The 22,192-nt window shown below is 43.8% G+C and overlaps 1 protein-coding gene across 4 annotated transcripts in view; it reads left to right on the plus strand.

Moving 5' to 3' along the window:
• The window catches only part of RAB4A (RAB4A, member RAS oncogene family), a 38,183-nt gene that overhangs the window by 10,109 nt on the left and 5,882 nt on the right, over positions 1 to 22,192 (plus strand). For 2 of the 4 annotated variants that reach the window (XM_019754778.3, XM_019754777.3), the window contains exons 2-7: positions 8,475 to 8,555; positions 10,058 to 10,172; positions 14,880 to 14,942; positions 16,362 to 16,516; positions 17,734 to 17,829; positions 21,229 to 21,364. In XM_019754778.3, coding sequence (XP_019610337.1) covers positions 8,475 to 8,555; positions 10,058 to 10,172; positions 14,880 to 14,942; positions 16,362 to 16,516; positions 17,734 to 17,829; positions 21,229 to 21,344 — 626 coding nt within the window. In that variant the 3' untranslated portion in view covers positions 21,345 to 21,364. The remainder of the gene's footprint in view (positions 1 to 8,474; positions 8,556 to 10,057; positions 10,173 to 14,879; positions 14,943 to 16,361; positions 16,517 to 17,733; positions 17,830 to 21,228; positions 21,365 to 22,192) is intronic. The other 2 variants (XM_019754779.3, XM_074316420.2) reach the window with 2 other exon arrangements.

Raw genomic sequence — 22,192 nt, forward strand, 5'->3', positions numbered from 1 at the left:
CTCTGTCCTTGTTGGGCAGAGTGTTCTGTAAATACCGACGAGAAGCTGCAGTTGACTGTGCTGAGCTCTCTTGTGTCCTTGTTGATTTTCTTTCTAGTTCTATCCATTGTTGAGAGTGGTGTTGAAGTCTCCAGGCATAATTGTGGGTGTTACCCTCAAAATAAGAGGCCTTTCAAAGTAAGCAGCAACCAGCATTTGTTTGAGGTCAATAAGAATAGCCATTCGGACGCATTGAATCAGGCAGAACCCAAATGGTGCTCCGATGAGGAGACCAAGGCAAGTGGTGTTTATGAGAAGGGGACAATGACATCCACAAAAGGAAGGCATTGCATTTGGTGCAGAAAAGCTAACACAGTAATGCTAATTCTAAGCAATGTTTTTAATCTTCAGTTTTGTAGCCATCAGTCCGGTAGCCATAATAACTGCTTTCTCATTATGTTTGCAAGTAGTTCTTTGGGTCTGAGGCATCAGTCACGCATGGTGGTCCCTCTCCGATGGCAGCTCTGCTGCGTTTTAAAATGGCTCCTTTTGTTTTTCTTTTTTTTTGGTCAGATTTGTCTTTCTCCTTTCAGTTCTGTCAATTTTTGCTTGACATATTTTATAGCTCTGTTATTTGGTGCATACACATTTAGGATTCCTATGTCTTATGGATTAACCCTTTTATCATTCTATAATGACCCTTTCTGTCTGGTAATTTTCTTTGCTCTGAGTTTGTTTTATCTGATATTAATAATGCTTTCCTTGGATTAATGTTTGCATGATACACCTTTTTCCATCCTTTCACTTTGAACCTGCCTATATCATAATTGAAGTGAGTTTCTTATAGACAGCATATAGTTGGGTCATGTTTTTTAATCTAATCTGCCAATCTTTGCCTTTTAATTAGTATAGTTTATGCAGTTTGCGTTTAATGTGATTATTGATTAGTAGGACTTTTGCCATTTTACTTTTTTGTTTTCTGTTTCTCATGCTCTTTTTTCCCAGTCTTCCTGTGGTTTATGTAAACATTTGTTAGAATTCCATTTGATTTTTCCATAATGTGCTTGAGTATATCTCTTTGTATAGCTTTTTTATTGGTTTCTCTAGATATTACATTATATATACATATCGCATCTACTGGTATCATTTCACCAGTTTGATGAAATATAAAATCCTTGCTTTCTTTTATATCACTTTACATCCCACTTATAATGTGAGGTAATGTAATGTAATTGTCTTAAATATTTCCTCTACTTATATTTAGAATAACATCAGACATGTTACCGTTTTTGCATAAACAACCAAATGTAATAATTTAGGAAACTCAAGAGGCAAAGAAGAAAAGCATAATGGTTTTACCTGTATTTTTGTTCACCATGTTTTTTCTTCCTTCATTTCTGATGTTCCAGGGTTCCTTTTATCATTTCCCTTCTGTTTAGAGACCTTCCTTTAGCCATTCTTTTGGGTAGGGTTCTTGGTGACAAATCCTGTTAGTGGTTTTTTTTTTTTTTCCTTCTGAGAATGTCTAGATTCTCCTGCATTCTAGAAGGATATTTTCACTAGATATGTGATTCTGGATTGAAAGTTCTTTTCTTTCAGCCCTTGAAAACTATTGTTCCATTTCCTTCTGGCCTCTGGTTGCTGATGAGAAATGTGTCATTTGGATTGGTTTTTTTTCCCCTGTAAGGTATCATTTTTCTCTGGCTGCTTTCAAAATTTTTTTCTTTGTTTTTAGTTTTCAGGAGCTTAATTATGATGTGTCATGGCGTGGATTTATTTGGATTATCCTCTTTTGGATTCACTCAGCTCTTCAAGTCTGGGTTTATATCCCTTGCCAATTTTAGAAAGTTTTCAGCTATTATTTCTTTGAGCACTTTTGCAACCCCATCCTCTTGTCCTCTCTTTCTCTGATCCAATGATATGGATGTTAGATCTTTTTTATAGTCACAGAGGTCTAGGAGTCTGTATTCATATATTTTCAGTCCATGAGGTCTGACAATTTAGTTTGCTAACTCATCCTAGAAAAAGTGCTACATACCTCATTGCTGAATATCACTACGGTCACCCTTGAAGTACTCCCCTTGGGAAGCTATGCACTGATGACAGCGCCTAGTCCACCTTTCAAAGCAATTTTGGAACTCTTTTTCTGGAATGGCTGTCAGAGCTGTCGTTGTATTACCCTTGATGTCCTGAATGGCATCATAACGTTTTCCCTTCAATGTTTCCTTTATCTTCTGGTAAAGAAAGAAGTCATTGGGGACCAGATCAGAAGAGTAGGGAGGGTGTTCCAATACAGTTATTTTTTTCTTTTTTCTTGTTCTTTTTTTTTTTTAAGATTTTATTGGGGAAGGGGAACAGGGCTTTATTGGAGAACAGTGTGTACTTCTAGGACTTTTCCAAGTCAAGATGTTGTCCTTTCAAGCTTAGTTGCAGGGGGCGCAGCCCACCATCCCTTGCAGGAGTCAAACCAGCAACCTTGTGGTTGAGAGGATGTGCTCCAACCAACTGAGCCATTCGGGAGCTCAGTGGCAGCTCAGCCCAAGGTGCTGTGTTCAGTCTTAGTTGCGGGGGGTGCAACCCACCATCCCTTGCGGGGAGTCAAGGAGTTGAACCGGCAACCTTGTGGTTGAGAGCCACACTCCAACCAACTGAGCCATCTGGCCACCCATGACTGAGCGGCAGCTCGTTGACTTCATTCTAGTTGTGGAGGGCACAGCTCGCTGGCCCATGTGGGAATCGAACCAGCAGCCCCGTTGCCCAGAGCTCGCTCTCTAACCAGCTGAGCCACCTGTCTGCCCCAGTTATTTGTTTACTGGCTAAAAACTCCCTTACAGACAGTGCTGTGTGAGCTGGTGCATTGTCATGATGCAAGAGCCATGAATTGTTGGCCAAAAGTTCAGGTCATCTAACTTTTTCACACAGCCTTTTCAGCACTTCCAAATAGTAAACCTGGTTAACTGTTTGTCCAGTTTGTACAAATTCATAATGAATAATCCCTCTGACATCAAAAAAGGTTGGCAACATCATTTTGACTCTTGATTTGGACTCACGGAACTTTTTTGGTTGTGGAAAATTGGCTGACTTCCATTGTGCACTTTGACATTTTGTTTCAGGGTCATATTGGTACACCCATGTTTCATTACCTGTGATTACATGGCCCAAAACATCATCTTGCCTCTCCACAAGGTCTTGGCAAACTTCAACTCTTCTTTGCTTTTGTTCATCGGTGAGCTCCTTCGGGACCATTTTTGCGCTCTCCTTTCTCATGCCAAGATTTTCAGCTAAGATTTTCCTAACTGTTTCTCTGTCAATGTTTACTTGATCTGCTATGCTTCTTACAGTCAGCCAATGATTTTGACAACAATTTGACGAATTTTTGCAATGTTTTCATCGTTCTGCTCATTACTGGCCACCTTGATCTCTCTTCATCAGTGATACATTCTTTCCCCTCAGAAAAACGTTTAGTCCATTTGTACACTGCCATTTTCTTCATGGTATCATCCCCATAAACTTGGACTAACATGTCCCTGATTTCACTTCCACTCTTGCCTAGTGTAGCAAGAAATTTAATGTTTGTTCATTGCTCTAATTCAAGCTCAGACATTCTCACGACGGCACACAAAAACACAGACAACAATAATGAAAGCCACTCAGCAGGACGCCTCCACACGTCGACACGAACACAGTTGTGAGACACTGATATACCAAGGTTATGAAACCTTACTGAGCTGTTGGTGCAGTGCTGCCAATGTAGGCGCACGGTGGCAAGTTCAAAAACTTAATTGTCAGACCTCGTATTTTCTCTTTGTTGTTCAGATTGGATATTTTCTTTTGTTTTGTTGTCCATTTCACTGATCATTTCTTCTGTCCCTTCCATTTCGTTGTGAGCCCATCCACTGATCGTTATATTTCAGTTATTTGTTTTTTAATTATAAAATTTCCATTTAGTTCTTCTTTATATCTTCTATTTCTTTCGTGAGACTTTTTTTTTGATGAAGATTTCTATTTTTTATTTGTTTCAGCCATGTTTGTATTGCTTGTTAAAGCACTTTTATGATGGCTGCTTTAAAATCTTTGTCAGGTATTTCTAACATTTCTGTCATCTTGGCATTGGAATCTATTGTATATCTTTTTTCTTTAAGTTTGAGATTTTCCTGGTTCTTGATATGATGACGGATTTTCAATAGAAACCTGGAAATTTTTGTATTATGAGACCTTATTTATTTAAGTCTTTGGTTTAACTGGCTCTCACTCTTGGGCCTGCCTCATTACTGCCAGGTGGAGGTAGAAGCCCAGATTCCCTGTGCAGCTTCCATTGACGTTTAGGTGGAGGGAGTACTTCTTGTCATTGCTGGGTAGGGATGAGAGCTCTGGTGTCCTGCACCTCCCACACCACCACCACAATGGTCTGCACTGACAACATGGTGGGGACAGGAATGAGAGTCCCAGCGCTGTATTTGGTCTTCTCTGACACCACCCTGCTGTAATGAGGTTGGAAAACCTCATTACAGCCTTGACAGGGTGGAATTCTAGGCTCTTCACTCAGTCTTTGCTGGTGGGGGTGGGAGCAAGTCCACAGTTTTTCCTGTGGTGTTTGGCTGGAGTAGAGCAGTTATTGTATACAAGTTTTTTCTCTTCCTAGGTTGTCCTTTCTGGGTCCTGTGGCTAGAGAACAGGCTTTTGTTGGGGCTTTTAAAAATCTGTACCCATTGCCATTTCCAGGTTGCCAGGTTGCTCATCTCCAAGTCTAGACTGTATAAGGCAAAAGGAAAAGCTAAGGGACGCATCTCTATGTCATTGCTCCAACCCCCAAGTCCCTGGCCCGTCTGTCTTCTCTACTTTTTTCAAAGTCTTCTTGTGTTTCTTTCATACATAATGTGTAGGGGTTTAAGTTGTACTGAGCAAGAGGAACAGAGAGAAGTACTTCTAACTCCATTTTCTTGGAAGCAGAAATCCACATTGGCATGAAGGATTAAAATTTTTGCACATCAAACTCTACATTAGGCGGTTTTTGTGCTCCTATCCCTAACACTGTGAAGATAATATCACATTATTTTCTGACCTTTGCAGTTAAAGAACCTAGTTTCTTTGTAGGGAATTTTTCCTTTCTTTCTGATTGCTTTTATAGTCTTTGCCTTTGTCCTCCAGTTTCACTGTGATGGTGTGTTTAAATGTGGATTTATTCTTATTTATCCTTTTCATAGTTATTTTTAATTCTTACAATTCCTTTAATTTTAATTTTGTAAAATTCTCAGCAATTATTTCTTTTAGTATTGGCTCTCTACCTCATTTTCTATGTTTTCATCCCAAAATACCTATTAGACCTATGGACCTTTTCTTTCAGTCTTCCATATTTCTGAAGCTCTCATATTTTCTCTCTTCAACTCGCTCTTCTGCCTCCTGGTAATTTTCTCCAGTCTCTATTCCAGTTCACTAATTTTTCTCCTCAGTTTTGCTCTTTAACCCATCAACTATTTAATTATAATGACTGCAATTTTTATTTCTAGAAGTCAACCTATTCTTTTATATCATCTTATTCTTTTATGAATTCAGTTCTTTTTTATGGTATTAATCATCATGGGTATACCTTATCAGGATCTTTTTTTTTTTTAAATCAGATTCTTGAAAGTGTGATCAGTCTGCAGGTTGCTGACTCATCGTGGTGGCTCATATCCTTGAGTGTTTTGTAATTTGGGGCTGTGAGCTCGTCTGCACAGGAGCTGCGTGTGGGAATCCTGTGCGTGTGGGGTTGACGGTGTGTCCTACCAGACTGATGTACATTGGCTTCTTCCAGGCATACCAGTAATGTCACTTTCTAGAGCCATTTTTATTGTTAGTTTCTTGACGTGGAGGTTTATTGTCCACATGGTTATTTAAATTTGAATTTCACACCCACCGGTGGTACCAGCTTATGATTAATCTTCACAGGGGAATGTTTTTCCCGTTCTGCTGAGAGGCCAGGCGGAGTCGGAGAAGGCTCCTTGTTTTCCTGAGCTAGTGAGTGGATCTTTTCTACAGCCTCCCCTTTCACGTCGGGTCTGGCCGAGAACTCACATTGAGCTCTCTGCTTGCTCCTTCACGTGGGCACAAGCTCTTGTACCTGTCCCACTCAGGGATTAAAACTCAACACTGAAAGCCTCCCACCTGGGCCCTCTACTGCTTTTTTTCCCATTTCCTCTCTGTTCTAAGTATCTAGAGATTTTCTTTCCTAAAAGCTCAGTTATGCTTTTTTTTTTTAATGTGGTATATTTTTATCCAGTATTTCTAGGTGTTTGACCCAAAAAGGTTTTCAAATAGAAGGGTTTTCTATTTAAGTATAGATTTTTACCTGTTGAAGCTATAAGGTTCAGAATATGAAGAGTTTGTGGGAGGAGTGAAACCCTTTTACGTAAGTAAATCACACGTCTTGCTTACCTTTGTTCAGCAAGGCGCCGTTCAGTTGGCTGCCGTTTTGCCTGTTGAAGCCATGGTGCAAACAGCAGTCACCATAACAGTGTAGATTTCAACAAAGCTTCCAGAGCAGAAAATAATGATGGGACAAACAGCTAGCCAAAGTCTGTGCTTAGACATGTGAGTTTAAGTTCCAGGATTACATGGATTTGTTAGATTCGTTTTTCTACGTACATATGAAACATTTGAATCTGTATATACAAAATCTTTTCTCTCTCAAAACTTAGATATTGACAGTCTCTTTACCTGGTTCTCAGCTTCTGTACACAACACAACTTACACAATGTATTGGGTTTTATTTCTTAAATAGAAGAGGATATTGGACAAGTTTGAGAAATACCAGTATTTTCATTCTCACCTGGCAATCTTAACCATATTCCCTTTGATTTCTAGGGTAAAACTGTTCAATGGAAGTGATTAGACTCAGCATGTTTTCTTTTTTGTGGGTGTAGTAATCTATATGAAACGTAAGATTTGTCATCTGAACCGATTTTAAATCTGCAGTTCAGTGGCATTGAGCACATTCACAGTGTTGTACAACTATCCTCACCACCGTCCCCACCACCGTCCCTACCACTAGCGCCAGAACTTGTTCATCTTCCCAGACTGACACTCGTATTCATTAAACACCAACTCCCAGTTTTGCATCCCCCCAGCTCCTGGCACTACCACTCTACTCTCTGTCTCTATGCGTTTGATGACTCCAGGTACCTCATATAATGGAATCCCACAATATTTATCCTTTTGCGACTGGCCTATTTTATTTGGCATAATCTCCTCAAGGATTGTCAATGTGGTAGCCCTGTCAGAATGTCCTTCCTTTTTAAGGCTGAATAATACTCTATTGTGTGTATAGACCACATTTTGTTTATCTGCCGATGGACACTTGGGTTGCTTTCATCTTTTGGCTACTGTGAATAATGCTGCTACAAGCATGGATGTGGCATGCTTTTAAAACGTGCAGTGAGAAGCATAAAACTGGTAGTATTTTTAAATGCTAACAATTCTAATAGCACTATTCTATAAGTTTAATTGCCTGTAACCATTTGAAAATCATGAGAGGTTGAATAATCTTTCAGTGATGGTGAATGTAGTTCTTAGGAAACATTTGTGGACCAAGCATCAGCAAAGAGCTAGACTACTCCTTAACTGAGGGAGAGGAGAGCAAGGCCTCGAGAGGGCTCGGTTTCGGGCGGCCAGTGAGGGCCTCGGGACACAGAACGATCTGGCACCTGGGGCTGAGCCGTGGTGGGCCGGGATGGACATGGAGGGTGGGAGAGGGAGTCCGTGTGCTGCAGCTCCTAAGCTGAGCGGAGGTCAAGTGTGGCTAAACAGAAAAGGCAAAGAGTCAGCAAGGCAGTGTGGGGCCGTTGATGCTGCATCATGTGAATTAACAAATTCCAGTCTGGAAATCTTTTATTTCCACTGTATGGAAAATAATATCCCAAACCAAATATATTAATTATTCTGTGTAAAGAAGAAATGAAGAGCTCTCTCTACACTGAATGAGACAAATTTCACATCTGGAATACTGACCCAAACTTGGCTTAAGTTACTCCTTGCCACAAGTTACAGATGAGGAAATAGAAGCAAGACCACAAAAATCTTCAAATGGGGAAACTTATACCTCTTTAAAACAACAAGGCAGTGGACTTCTCAAAGCCTGTAAGTCTAACAGGTTGTTTTTTCTGTACAGAAAACACTTGAAATTTCTAGACTGTTTTTGCTTAGTTCTGTATATTCATATTTCTTTGAATAGTGGCTAGCAAAGGGACAATTTTTATTTATTACAAGAGTAGTTTTCAAACTTCCAACAACAAAGGAAATTGTCCGAAGAGCATGGTTTAAAAAAACACTGAATTAGCATGTAGGCTAAGTATCCAGCAGGTGAAAAGGTAAGTCAACATGATGTTTTCACAAAGTATTGTTACTTTTTTTTCTGTTATATTAATAAGATTTCATGAAATCTTACAATCGTAGTCTAAGAATAGATGTATATAGCTCCTGTTTACGAGTCGTTTTCATAGTCTCTCTTTGTTTTTCAGATTTTTTGTTTAAGTTCCTGGTTATTGGAAATGCAGGCACTGGCAAATCTTGCTTACTCCATCAGTTTATTGAAAAAAAATGTAAGTGGCACCAAATGGTCACTGTGTAATATGTGTCTCCTTTGAAGACTGCTCTCTTGCTTAGCTTTGTTTACAGCAAAACTTCTGAATATTTTTCAGGAAAAAAGTCATATTTTAAAAATATTTGACAATAGCATTAAAAGTTTGTTATTAAACTTTTAGTAACATGACTGAGTTTCTATTAAGTTAGCCTTTCAGTGTTACAATCGTTCATTGTTCAGTATATATTTAATTGGACTAAACATTATCCAGGTACTAAAGCACAGTATGATTGTGTGGAGACAGCACAGTAGGTGGCCCCAAAAGCCCCGGCAGTACGTTTTAGATAAACTAATAGCATTTGGTCCTCAGTAGCCTTGTATTATAGTTAAAGCAGTTGTTGTCATCAATTTTATTTTGTTGGTAAAGAAACAGGTGTAGACAAGTTGGTGTCTGTTCTTGGGGTGGTCACCAAGTAATTCGTTAGGCTCACAGAGCTCATCTTTTGCCATTGACTTCTGCTGTTCTGATAAGGGAGGTTGAATGTTTTATTCCAACCTGTTGTAAAAGGCCGTAGGTTTGCAAGGCCCTTTAAACTGCTTTTGTAATGATGGAAACAATTATGGACAGTAATTTGTCTATTTAGTGGCAGTCAGGTGAAGGCACAAAAACCTTTTACCCTCCCACATCCCCAGGAAACAGTAAACACAATGTCATGTGGCATCCCTGATTTCTAGTACAATTAAATTTTGTCTCGCAGTTATAAATATATACTGGTCAGTGGACTATAGAGCTGTGATGGTTTTTATCCTTTCATCATCACAGAAATGTTCTCTTCTAGACCCCTTATTGCAGGTGGGTTGAGCAAAGTACTTACTTTGCCTGACTCCCTGCCCATTCCAACAGTGTTGATGTCTCTAACAAATCCATTCCACATTATTGCCACATAGTACTAACATTCATGAAAACTCAGCAGCTATTATATGCACAGTTTTGTTTTGGGGATTTGCTTGTTTTTTTTACTCTCTTTTCCTCTTTTTCCCTTACTGTTTGGTGGCCATGAAATTTCTTTTTTGAGCTTTTCCTTCCCTTTTATTTCTTTAGAGTAGCCACTGAACTAGTTGAAACTGTCCCGACCTCATTACTGACCGAGTTGCAGAGCGGTCCCTGGGCAGGGAGCCCTTGAGGATGGTGCTGCGTATTTTCTGCAGCCCGTTTGTGGGTGGGTGCCTTGACATGGCAGTGGACATGGCTCTTGTGGCATGGCCACCTCCACGCGTAGGCTGCAAAATGTCTGGTCTGTGTTAGGAGTTTTCAGAAAAAGCTGTGTTGTGTGTCTGAGGGCAGGGACTGTGTGGGTTCTGTCTAGACATGAGCGCTCGTCATCTACTGGCAGAGAAAAGAGCGCTGAAGGAAGTGCCGTTGCCGCGGGTCAGCGCTTAAGCTTCGTGTTGCTTGTTCACATCTGAGGCCAGTTTCCTTCATGTTCTAAAATTAAATGTCTTGTTCTTTTTCTTTTTCAGTCAAAGATGACTCAAATCATACAATAGGAGTGGAATTTGGTTCCAAGATAATAAATGTTGGTGGTAAATATGTGAAGTTACAGATCTGGGACACAGCAGGCCAAGAACGATTCAGGTAGCTTTTCTCTAACTTAATAAAAAACCTTGGAAAACTGGATTTGAAATAATCACTTACATTCTCTTAATATATATAACCCCCCAACCCCCCTCTCACAGATTGTAGAAACCCCACCTCTGCAGGATTTAAGACCATCTAAAAGTCCATTTCTGTCCCTGCAGCCCCCTTTACTAACGACTGCATAGAAGTCTGCAGCGTGCGATGCTCGTGATTTAGGCTGATTTACTAGTGGAGTCAGTGAGCACGGCAGGAGGACGTGGCGTACGCGTGCCGCCTGCCCTTGCATCCAGGGCCCAGCGAGAACACAAACAAGTTCTCTATATGTCACTTTAAAAAAGAATTTTTAAGGGGTTTTGTGTTGTTTTACATGAACTAGAATACATTCCATAAAACATTCTCTCCACACTTTGCTTACACAACAGTCATAATTGATGCTCAAATGATGACCCCGTCATTGCCAATAGGGTCGCATGTTCACGTTCTGTAACTACTAACGCAAAGATGGTTAATATTTTAGTTACACTTTTTGAACACATACACGAAGTCAAAACAGAACAGATAACTCAGTTTCAGAATTCGGTTAAATATACTTCCCCCGCAAGCATTTCACTTAATTAAAGTCAGATATATATTATGGTTTAAATGCTCAATAACTTGGCTTCAAAAGCACTGTAACCATTTTTAGTCACGATCATTCTTCTGAAAGCACTGATTACACATGATGGGTTCAATTCATACTTTTATGTCTTCTCACCCCCAAATCCCCACTGAAATAACTGTAACATAACTTTTAAAAAAAGGGAAAGTGCTTAATTGTGATTAAGAGATTTCAAAAAAACATGTTAAAGACAGCAGTGGGCAGACGGCACAGTGACTGACTAAAGCAGAGACCGCTACATCTTATGCACTTGTAACAGGAAGGCCAGTGAGCAGGAAGCCGATTCCTGCTGCTCAGTCCCAGGAAAGGTCCGAGTTTGGAGGCATCCGGCTCCGCAGGGGGCGGGGCTAGTGCTCCTGGTGCGCATAGTCAGGGCTGTCAGGCCCACAGGGCAGGGACCCTGCCAGGTTGGAGAGCGAAACCGTCCGAGTGAAGGTCAGGGAGCACTAACCTCCTTCCCACACGTCTCCCAAATTTTTGGTGGCCAGGTGTGTGTGTCTCACGGGTGTGTGCGTCGCACAGGTGTGTATTTGTCAGGAAGGAGAAGCGTTCCTTCTCTACGGATAGTGAGTTGCTGGGAGAGAAAAGCCTGATGTCCTGACCTTTGGGTTTCCCAGTGAAACGGCCCAGCCTCTGTGGAGCCATCTGTATTACAGGGAGGCCTCCAGCCCACACATAAAGAGCTGCTTTTAGGAGACTTGTTTACGAGTATTCCTTGCTCTTGAGTATAAAGGACCACCAGGCATTTGAAGAACATTTCTAAAATAAAAGAACCCAAAATAAAGAAAATAGGAGTGTTCCAGGAATAGGCAAAACCACTAAAACTCCCATATCCTCAGAAATAAGAGCAGAGATTGTATTCAAGTAATAAGAACAAAATTATATTTTAAAAAGAGCAGTCAAAATAATGTATTAAATAGAGTTGTGATCTTCTAGAAAGTTAAACAAGAAATTTGAGATGAAAAGAGGAGAGACAACATAAAGAATCGTACAGAATTTATCCAGGAGTTCTGATGCCTGACTAATGAAAGAGCAGAAGAATGATCAAAGTAAACTTTCCACTGAAGGAAGGAATTCCAGATGTGTTAGCCTACCTACGCCAAGTACAAACAAGTGAACGGGAAAGGACCCAGCCAGGTCATGTCATGTGGAATTTCAGAGCACAGGGATGAAGTGAAGATACAGAAAGACTCCAAGAGGGAAAACAGCCACATACAAAGGGTTGGAAATGGGAGTTGTGCTGGACCGTTCTACGGGAGCGTTTGGGAGCTAGAAGAGACTGATCTGTTGCCTTCCAAACAGTATGAAAAATTCTTTCCCAACCTAAAATTGTAAACCTAACTGAGCTATCAGTTATGTGAGAGTAAGATCAGAATACCTTCAGATATGCAAAAGGGTGGGGGTTATCTTTCACAGATTCTTTCTTAGAAACTTCAGGAGGTTGTACTTTATCAACACAAGGGAGTAAACCCAGAAAGAGGAAGATGAAGTCAGCCCGACAGGACGCATCCTGGGGGAGCAACAGGAAGTGTCATGTGGTGTCACCTGCGAAAGGCAGAGGTCTGAGGAGAAGAGTGGGGGAGGGGGCGTGAGCTGAAGACCCCCTGATCAAAGCAGGAAGGCAATAAGCTCTAAAATTAGTAATTCAGACAGTTTCCTGAGCATTTCATAGAAATATGGAAGCAAAACCAGAAAGATTCATCCAAGTAAGGGTTTTTCTGTATTGTGTTTGTTCCTCCAGAACCCAGGGTATTGTCTAGCACACAGATGTTCAACAGGTGCTCTCTTAAGGAGCGTACCTTGGGGTGCAGCGTTCGCAGGAAGGAGTGGGGCAGCAGATACTGCTGGTGCATTTCCAGCCTCTTAGCAATATTTTACTTTAAAACTGTGTGCATGTATTTGTTTTAAATTACTTGAAAAAAAAATTTATATCTTAAAAAAGTATGCTTAAATTTGTATGCCTGAATAATTTATTTAAGAAACCATGTGTCAAAATAGAGTGTAAAATAAATCAAGAAATAGATGTTGATGTGTTTCATCTTGAGAAGAACTCTCAGATACTGCTTTCTCTAGAAACGAGGTGCCTGCTGGAGCTAAAACATTGCCTCTTAATGTATGTGGAAGAGGCCTCCCTCACGCCCTCCTGCAAGAGGCCGTCTGGGGAAGCCTAACAACCAGATCCTGTCTGCCGTTTCTCAAAGCAATCTAAGACCTGCCTTTGGAGTTTGAGAGCTAAAAAGTAAATTTAAAAAGAGCCGCCCTTTTCACAATATTAAAGTAATAATGAGCGATTCTGTTTGTGTTTTGTAAGTTCCACCATTTATCCCCCAAAGGTAGGTGCTGTTCATTTCTGTGGTGCCTGTTTTCTGACACCAAGTGTGATTTTTCCATGTCAGTTCTCCAATTCTCCACACCTCTGTGTCCAACAATTCCATTCAGTCTGACACTACCTGGGGTCAGCACTGAACTGGCAAAGGGTTCAGTCCCACAAAACTGCCCCCAGGTCAGACCACAAATGGGTGCCCAGCAAACCACAAAATCAGGGCTTTCCATGACCTGTCCCCCAGGCTTCATAACTCATTGGAACAACTCACAGGATAGGAAAGCGCTGTATTCACTGTTAACCAGTGTTTTCATAAAGGATGCACTCCAGGGACAGCCAAAGGGAGGAGGTGCATGACAAGGTGTGTGGTCTGGGGCACCCTCCCAGCACCTCCGTGTGCTCCCCGACCGACTGTCGGGGGTGGGGGAGGAGTTCCGATGGTGCTTCGGTACAGAGGCCCCACGGCGGACCTCATCTCCAGCCCTGAGCGCAGCAGGCCTTGGAGACTTGAAGGAGTCCGGTTGCTCTGAAGGATGGACTGAGGGACATGCACGGCAGTGGGGACAGCAGCTACAGGCACCTAGAGGGCCTGGCAGAGGCCTGGTGGTTTGGTTAGGACGGTGCTGGTGTAGTCAGTGAGACGGGGCCTGCCATGTGCAGCATGAAGCTGACGCAGGGAGGTGTGGAGGACGCATTCCTGCAGTGTAACGGCGGTGCCGCTGTCCCCTACCCCCGGGATGGACATGGAGGGTGCGGACCAGAGCTCTATGAATGTTAAGTGTGTTGTTAGGCATCAGGTGGAGATGCTGGGGTAACGCCTGGATCATGCAGAAGTCCTCTGAGGTGACGATGGAATTTGGGTCAAGAGCATTCATAGAAGAGAACAGGACCAGCCTGGGGACTGCGGCGCCCCCCAGCAGATGGGAAGACAATCACCCAGAGTTGGAGGAGACCAAGCGCTGGTGAGAGGAGGCGCTGGGAACGCGCAGAAAGTCGCCTGGATCCCGCCGCGAGAATATTGCGTGACCTGGACAGGCTGCTGCGGTGGAGTGTGGGTCTGGGCGCGGCCTGGAGGTGGAGAGGGGGCGGCCGGCGGGAGTCCCCGTGCGGTAGCGTGGGGAGCGCCAGGGCCTGCACGGCATGTCCTGTCGTCTATGACCTGAGCTACCAGGGAAGACTTTATTTGTGGGAAACCTAATGCGAAGGGAGGCCGATGATGCCGAGAGGTCGTGTTCCCGGGACAGAAATCCCCGGACGTGAAAAGACTGAGTGGCGCCCGGCGCACAGTTCCTTGTCAGCAACCGGGCCGCATGGGCCCCCACTCATGGTTCTGTCCCAGGACCGCCCTTTGCCCGCGAAGAAGTGGAGTCCATCCCCCACAAGTGGGAGAGAGGGGCTACGGAGCGCTTGGTGCCACCCCAGCTTTGGGATGCCCTCCCCGCCTCCGACCTCTCACCCTTGTCAGTTCCCAGAGGTGCTGAAGGTTCTGTGGAGAGCTTCGTCCACTTTTCAGGGAATCCACTTGTCCCAGCCCAGTGCCCCCACCTGCCGTCCCTTCTGTGACATGGTTTCCTCATGTATATACATAGATGTCTTGGAATCATTTCTTTTAAAGCAACATCTGTCCCTGTGCTGTGATTGCCAAAGCAAAAATGCCCCTTTTGTATGAGAAGGTGGGCAAGGGTGGCGATGGGTTGGAAGTAAAAGCCTGTAACTCTTTCAGGTCTGTGACAAGAAGTTACTACAGAGGCGCAGCTGGGGCCCTACTCGTCTATGACATCACCAGGTAATGCAGCCCCTGCGGTCCTGGCTGGCTGACAGCACCTGTGGCAGTGTGTCCAGCGGCAGCATGGCTGGGTCTGGGCCGCAGGAAGCCCCTCAGCCCTTCCATTCAGGTCCTAGAGGCTCTGAGCCGGCCCCTGCCATGACTGCCATGTAAAGAAGTGTGTTTGTCAGGGTCTCCATAGATAAGCAGCCTCATTACCTTCTTAACAGGGTGCCATGACATTTTCCTTAGGGTTCACAGAGGCAAGCTCTACCTGTGGTAAACTGTCAGACAGAGCTGACGTTGACCAAAGCTGAGGGCACCTGCTGGGATTAGCTGGCCTGGCTTCAGGTCCCAGTCCCAGGTGACCAGCTGTGTGACATGCTCAGCACAGTTTCCTCGTCTGTGAATGGGGGTGATGATGATGGTGTGATACTCATGAGGTTCCCAGTGGTTAAAGTGCTTACTCTCAGGCTCTGGGCATGTCATGAGGGCCTGAGTCCACATGTGCTCCGTGTGGCCCTCACCAACGCATGGCAATTAAGTTATGTTAAAAGTTCGGTTCCTTGGACTCATGCACCTGTTTCCAGGGCTCAGGAGCCACTCACGGCCGGTGACTGCTGTGCTGGACAGTGGGATTCTGGGACTGGCCTGTCCTCGCAGAGACCCCGTCAGACAGCGTTGGCCTGTGTGGGCCGCACTGCCTTAAACACCTGTCATTTAAGCCATGTCCTCTGGGGTTCCTGGGTAAGAGCGTCCTGAGAGGGTGTGTCTGCTGCTGTGAAACACACCCTGTCTGGTGTTGCCACGAGGTGCCAGGGGCAGTGCTGGGCCCCCCTCTTCCGGCAGCGAAAGGCTGTGCTTGCCCAAGTGTGAAGCTGTGAGCCAGGACAGGAGTGGTCCTTGGGTGTATGAGGACTGAGGACAGCAGGTCTGGGACTTGGTCAGGCCCTGCTCTGCCACCAGCTGCTGTGTGACTCCGGGCCTCGGGTTTCTCATGGAAATGGGGCTAATAAGAAAGCCCATGTCACAGTCCTTAGACAGAGTCAGTGTGATGAGTTCCTGGAAGACAAAGCGCCACCTTGTTGCACAGACTTGTTAAAGCGTGGTAGGGAGCTTGGATCTCGCTTAGCAGCAAGCCTCACATACCAAGAGCTTAACAAATACTTGCAGAGTGAAGGAGCTTCTGCTTCCTTTGGCACCTTGGAGGGCAGACAGAAAACAGCAGAACACCTGACTTGCTGTCCATTTTCCTGGAAACCAACCACAGCAAACATGTGGGTGTGGGGTATACTGGGGTGTGCAGGTTACCTGAGTTACCTGAAAGGTGCTGGCATGACCCTGACATGTGGCAGGCAGTGTGAGTAGGTGTGAATTACCAGAAAGAGTTGCCGGTTTTATAAAATACATGTATCGTTTTCACAATCTTCTGTCACGCAGCCGAGAAACCTACAATGCGCTTACTAATTGGTTAACAGATGCCCGGATGCTAGCCAGTCAGAGCATTGTCATTGTTCTGTGTGGGAACAAAAGGGATCTGGATGCAGACCGGGAAGTCACTTTCTTAGAAGCCTCCAGATTTGCGCAAGAAAACGGCAAGTGACCTTTTATCTATTACTGACTTTCAGTGACAGATGTGGGGGTAATGACACAATGTTCAATGTAAAACAGCTATTGGAGTTTTAAGATTAAACTATATTTAGGAAATGTAGAACGTTCCAATTGTTTACTATAAATTGAGACTTATTTAGCATATTTTCACAATATTACATTCTGCCTGCGAAAGTTACTATAATGATCAAAGTGAACGTACTGATGTTCTATGACGACTGTTCCATCTGGGGCCTCGGTTTACGGCGACGTTGATAATGATAATGTTTGAAGGCCCTAATCAGATGATGTGATCTTTTTATGTAATTTGAAGCTATGTAGATCTGAAAAATATTAGATCTACTTAGAAAGAGAAGCAGTGGAAGAAATGTTGGGCCTGGCAGCTTTATCTTACGTACATTAAAGTCTTTGGTTATGGATGCCTTTGAAACTTCTCTGAGTGTCCATGTAGAATACATGAGATCGGCACGGAAAATTAACGGTTGCTTATAGATAACAGTATGATAGAAATTCAGACATTTTAAATAACTTTAATTTCTAGAACCAACCAAGAACTAAAATATCCTAATATCGATTTTCAGTTGGACTCTAGAAGCACCAAATTATAACCTTACAAATTGACTGGCTTTCTGCTAAGAAAATGAACATCTGAGAAAAACATAAGCCATCATGCGTTTATAAATAAGCTCCTTAGAAATACAGAGGCTTAGGATGTTAAAGCTCAAAAAGAATTCAGGTGTCACTTAAGGCACCTCCCTTTTACAAGTGTGCTTTGTCCCCAAGGGCCAGGGCTGCCTGTCTTCCTGCTGGGTAGTGGTCAGAATGACAGACTGCAGTGTAACCCCCCCAAAATGGGAACACTTGTAGGTTGTATCTGGGGGGACAGGAAGCTTATTAGGAGATGGAAGTCACTGCTTTGTCTGATGTCCACGGCTGGCCACTTCCACCAGCCTGTGTCCTCACCAAGCTTTGGTGTTTGCTTTGTCTGTTCACAGATTAAGTGCTGGCACAGGATCCTAATACTTTTCAGAAAAGATTCGAATGCTTCTCACATTAAAAATATAGATTGACATTCATTGATCTGATATTTACAGGAGTACATGGTTTTAAGTAACATATTCCACTTGGCCTGCTACTCTGAGAGGTGCTGTTAGTAACCGAGTCATTTCAATGACTCCATGCTTTGTTGTTGTCATTTCAGAGCTGATGTTCCTGGAAACAAGTGCGCTGACGGGGGAGAACGTGGAAGAGGCCTTTGTGCAGTGTGCCAGAAAAATCCTTAACAAAATCGAATCAGGTAAAAGACACTCCATTAACAACCTTCCTCGGCGTAGTTCACTCTGCTCAGTAGTGTCACGTCAGTGTTTCCAAGAGTAAGTGGTCAGAGCACACTCTGTGTACACCCGCCACCATGGGTTTGGAGGTTTCGTCCACGTGCCGAGGGCAAAGCCAGCCCACCCCTCTCACGGTTGCTTCCGGGGTCCCACTGATTGATGAGGGTGGGCAGTCACGGCGTCCTGTCAGGTGTGCTTTCAGATCCACGGCCCTTTCTTGATCTAGCCCTTAAAGAAGGGGGAATGGGCCTGTGTCCCCTTTCTCAGCCACTCACTAACTCTGCTGGGCCAGGCTGTGTGGGGGCGGGGGGGGCAGCTGTGCTGCTGGGGGGCTAGGTGGTGTGGGGGTTACAGGTGCTACATGTGATGGTGGTGGTTGCAGACGGGGGTACCGTGGAGAATTTGTGTCGGAAGCTAACTAAGCAGACCTCAGTAGTAATCGGTCCCATTATTGTTGTATTTGTTGCTTCAGTAAAAATAAATTTAAAATAACCCTAATTTAGGCAGCTGACAAAATACTATATAGTTGTCATATATTAAAGTTCATTTTTTATTTCAATATTACCAAATTATATGCGGACATTCACCCACTAATTGACTCGTTCAAATATCTGAATTCCTCCTCTTGGTCAGATGCTGGGTACAAAAACGAATGAATCACAGCCCTTGCCCCATGGGACCCTCATGGAGCTGTCTGATGGGAGACAGTCAAAAGATAATTATAATACAGGGCGGTCAGTGCAATAATTGAGGAGTACACAGGATTTGGAGTCACACAGAAGGGGACCTACCCAGCCAGGGCCTGGAGGTGGTGTCAGGGAGGGCTTCCAAGAGGAAGTGCTAACTGAGTTCAGTACCTCAAAGCAGGAAGCGTGAGTGGGCTGAGGGTGTGAGGAGAATGTTAGGCTGCAGAGGGCGTGGGGTGGAAGTTACTGGAACAGGAAGCAGCAGCAGGGCGTGACGAGAGACAAGGTAGAAGAGAGGCAGCGGCCAGGCCAGTGGTCATCATCAGTGATCTGGGATTTCCCTTGTGAGTTACTGAGTCTCAGCCATGGCTGTACCTAGAATCACCTGGGATGTGTACAAATTAGAATCCCAGGTCCCACCTCTGGAGATGCTGGATTAATTGGGCTGAGGTATCACCTAGGCATCAACATTTCTCAAAGCTCTCTCAGTGATTCATTCTAAGGTTCATCCACGAGTGACAGCCACTGCTTTGGGGTGGGAAGCAGCGAGTGGTACGGTCAGATTGTGACTGGAGGCAAATCGTGTATGTAGGTGGCATGTCCAGTACAGATTGAAGGGAGACAAGGCAAAGGCCGGGATACCAAGTAGGCATTTTCGAGGGATCGGAGTGAAAGATGGCTGACTGGAGCTTTAACAGGACATGGAAGTAGCAGTGTAGAGACTTAGATTGATCTGAGTAGTCTGGTAGGAGGAGGAACCAGGATAACTACCTAATGTCTCCCTTGGGTGATTTGGTCAAGAGATGCCACGAAGCCAGAGGATAAGCCGGTTCAAGGGAATAAAGATGATGCTCTTTGGCCTGTGTCCCCTTTGCAGCAGCACATGGTATTATCCAGTAAAGTCTGCGGACAATTCTAGGCTGACGGTACACTTTTGGGAGCCATCAACTTAAGAGAACAGTTGAAACTCTAGCAGGAATGTGATCAGAGAGCAGCTGAGAGTGAGAGGGGCAGATGACCAGAAGAGGGGGACTGCAGGGGACATGCAGGAAGTGGTGGGAGCCGTATGCAGAGAGCTGGGGAGAGTGGGTGTCATGTCAGCCAGCATCCAGTCAAGGACTGCTTGTTACCACGTGTAGCGGAGTCTCAGGAGCTAAGAACCAAGGGGCAAAATACCCACTGGGGTGGGCTGCGGGCAGTCATGGGTCCTTGTCGGGAACAGTTCCAGTGGAATTATGAAGGTAGAAAACAGGTAGCAACTGAGGAATGAGGATGAGGTAAGAAAACAGTGTCTGTGGAGGAGGAATTGTACAGTAGCGCACAAAGGTCCATTTAAAGAAGCTTTGGCGTGTGCAGAAGTGTAAATGCCGAGAAAGAAAGGCAGAGGTGAAGGAGGGAGGGCAGGAGAGACGACCACTGAGAGGGCATGGGTCCAGGTGCCGGAGGGACCATGCGTCAGACAGAGCCCGAGCAGAGGCACTTATCCTTCTTTGGTTGGGTTTTGTTTGTTTGTTTGCTTGTTTGTTTTTGATATGAAAACCAAAAAAAATATTTTACTGAACTTGGTAGAAAAACTTATTTTTAAAGACTATAACAAATAGTTATTAAAATTGACTGGTGTTGTGTATTATTAAACTCAAATGAGGTTTACTTTAATTCCCTTGCTACTTTAGTATTGCGGCCATAGGTCAGTTCGCAGGAATTGACTCATAAAACTTTCAAGATATATTTCTTCTGAGATCATCAAAATCATAATTACATCTAGGTGAGAAACTATAAGGCTGCAAATTAGAATTCTTCAGCAGTTCTTCCTTTTCGAAGTAGGCAGGGTATTCATGTGACTCACAAACTATTATTTCCTCCCCGACTAACACAAGTTAAGTACAGCTGCACGTTGCACTTAACTGCCCACAGATCATTGCAAATCAGTATGTGGAGACTCTGGTGTACACGCACATATGCTAATGTACGTATACACCCAGAGAGTGTGTGTGTGTGTGTGCGTGCACAATATTCAATTGTGTTACTGCCATAATTTAACCAGTCTACTTTGCACATTTGGGTTGTTGCCAGTATTTTGCTGCCACAAATAATGCTGCAGTAAATAACTTCTATATATCATTTCACATGTGTGACTGTATGTGTAGGATAAGTTCCCAGAATTGGAATTGCTGGGTCAAAATAGGCAGAGGCTGTCAAGCCTTCTGTCAGGCTTGTAGCAATTTCTCACCCACTAGTAGTGCATGAAGGTGCCCCTCTCACTGGAGCCCTGCCCACTGGGTAGATTAGCATACTGGGGTTTTTAGCAGTCTGATAAGTGAGAAATGCTCTTTGTAGTTTAATTTTAAACTGATTTACCTTTGTATACGTGATATAGTCACATTAATTCCAAATTCAAAAAGTACAAGAGGGTACAGTGAGGTCAGCCTCCATCACCACCCCTCTCCTTTCCCAGCCTTCTAGAACTCCTTGCGGTCAACCATCATTATCAGCTCTTCATGTGTCCTTTCAAAGAGACTTTATGCCTATGTAAGCAAACATACATGTGTATATTTTTCTTCTTTAGTAAACATGTGGTGTATATGCACAGTATTCTTCACTTTGCTTTTTTCACTTCATGTAGTTTGGGGATCACAGAAACATAGACCTGTTTTTAGACACTTGCTTATACCTCAGGTGAGCTGGACCCGGAGAGAATGGGCTCGGGCATCCAGTATGGAGACGCGGCCTTGAGACAGCTGCGCTCGCCGCGTCGTGCACAGGCCCCAAGCGCCCAGGAGTGCGGTTGTTAGAAGCAGCGAGGCAGCGCCAGGTAGGCCCACATCACGGCGTCTACGGCCCCTCTGTCCTGTGCCCTGTTCACTGCCTGAGCTTCACACCCTCAGGGAGCCATTGGCTGCTTTCTGCAGCCACGTTACGAACAGGAGAGGTGTTCCGTAGTTAAAAGTTAGATATTCAACACGCATATTCTTCTCAAGCCCTCACAGAATATTCACCATGAGAGACCACATTCCAGGCTGTAAAGCACACCTAAACAAATTTAAAAGAACACAAATCATATGGTGTCTGCTCTCAGACCACAATGGAATTAAACTAGAAATCTGTAACAGAAAGATGGCTGGCAAGCCCCCAAACACTTGGACATTACACAACCATTTTTAAATAACTCATGGGTCAAAAAGAAATCTTGAGAAAAATTTAAAAATATTTTGCACCAAATGAAAATCAAAACACAACGTGTCAAAATTTTGGGGAAATACAGTGCTTAGGGGAATATTTATAGCATTGAATGTGTGTATTAGAAAAGAAGAAAGATCTAGATACAGTCACCTAAGTGCACACGATAGAAAACTAGAAAGAAAAGGACAAATTAAATCTCATGTAGGCAGAAGAAATGATAAGAATTAGAGTAGAAATTAGTGAAATTAAAGCTAAGAAGTCAGTAAAGAAAAATCAACAAAACCAAAGCTGGTTCTTTGAAAAAGATCAATAAAATCAATAAGGCTCTAGCCAGGCTAATTAACAACAACAACAGAGATGCAAGTTACGAATATCAGAAGTGAAAGAGGGAACATCACTGCAGCTCCCATGGACAGGGGATCATAAAGGAACACCAGGGACAATTCGAAGGCCACAAGTT

Source organism: Rhinolophus sinicus, chromosome 6 (assembly GCF_057876585.1).
Source record: "Rhinolophus sinicus isolate RSI-liver-muscle chromosome 6, RSI-T2T, whole genome shotgun sequence".
Lineage (NCBI taxonomy): Eukaryota > Metazoa > Chordata > Mammalia > Chiroptera > Rhinolophidae > Rhinolophus > Rhinolophus sinicus.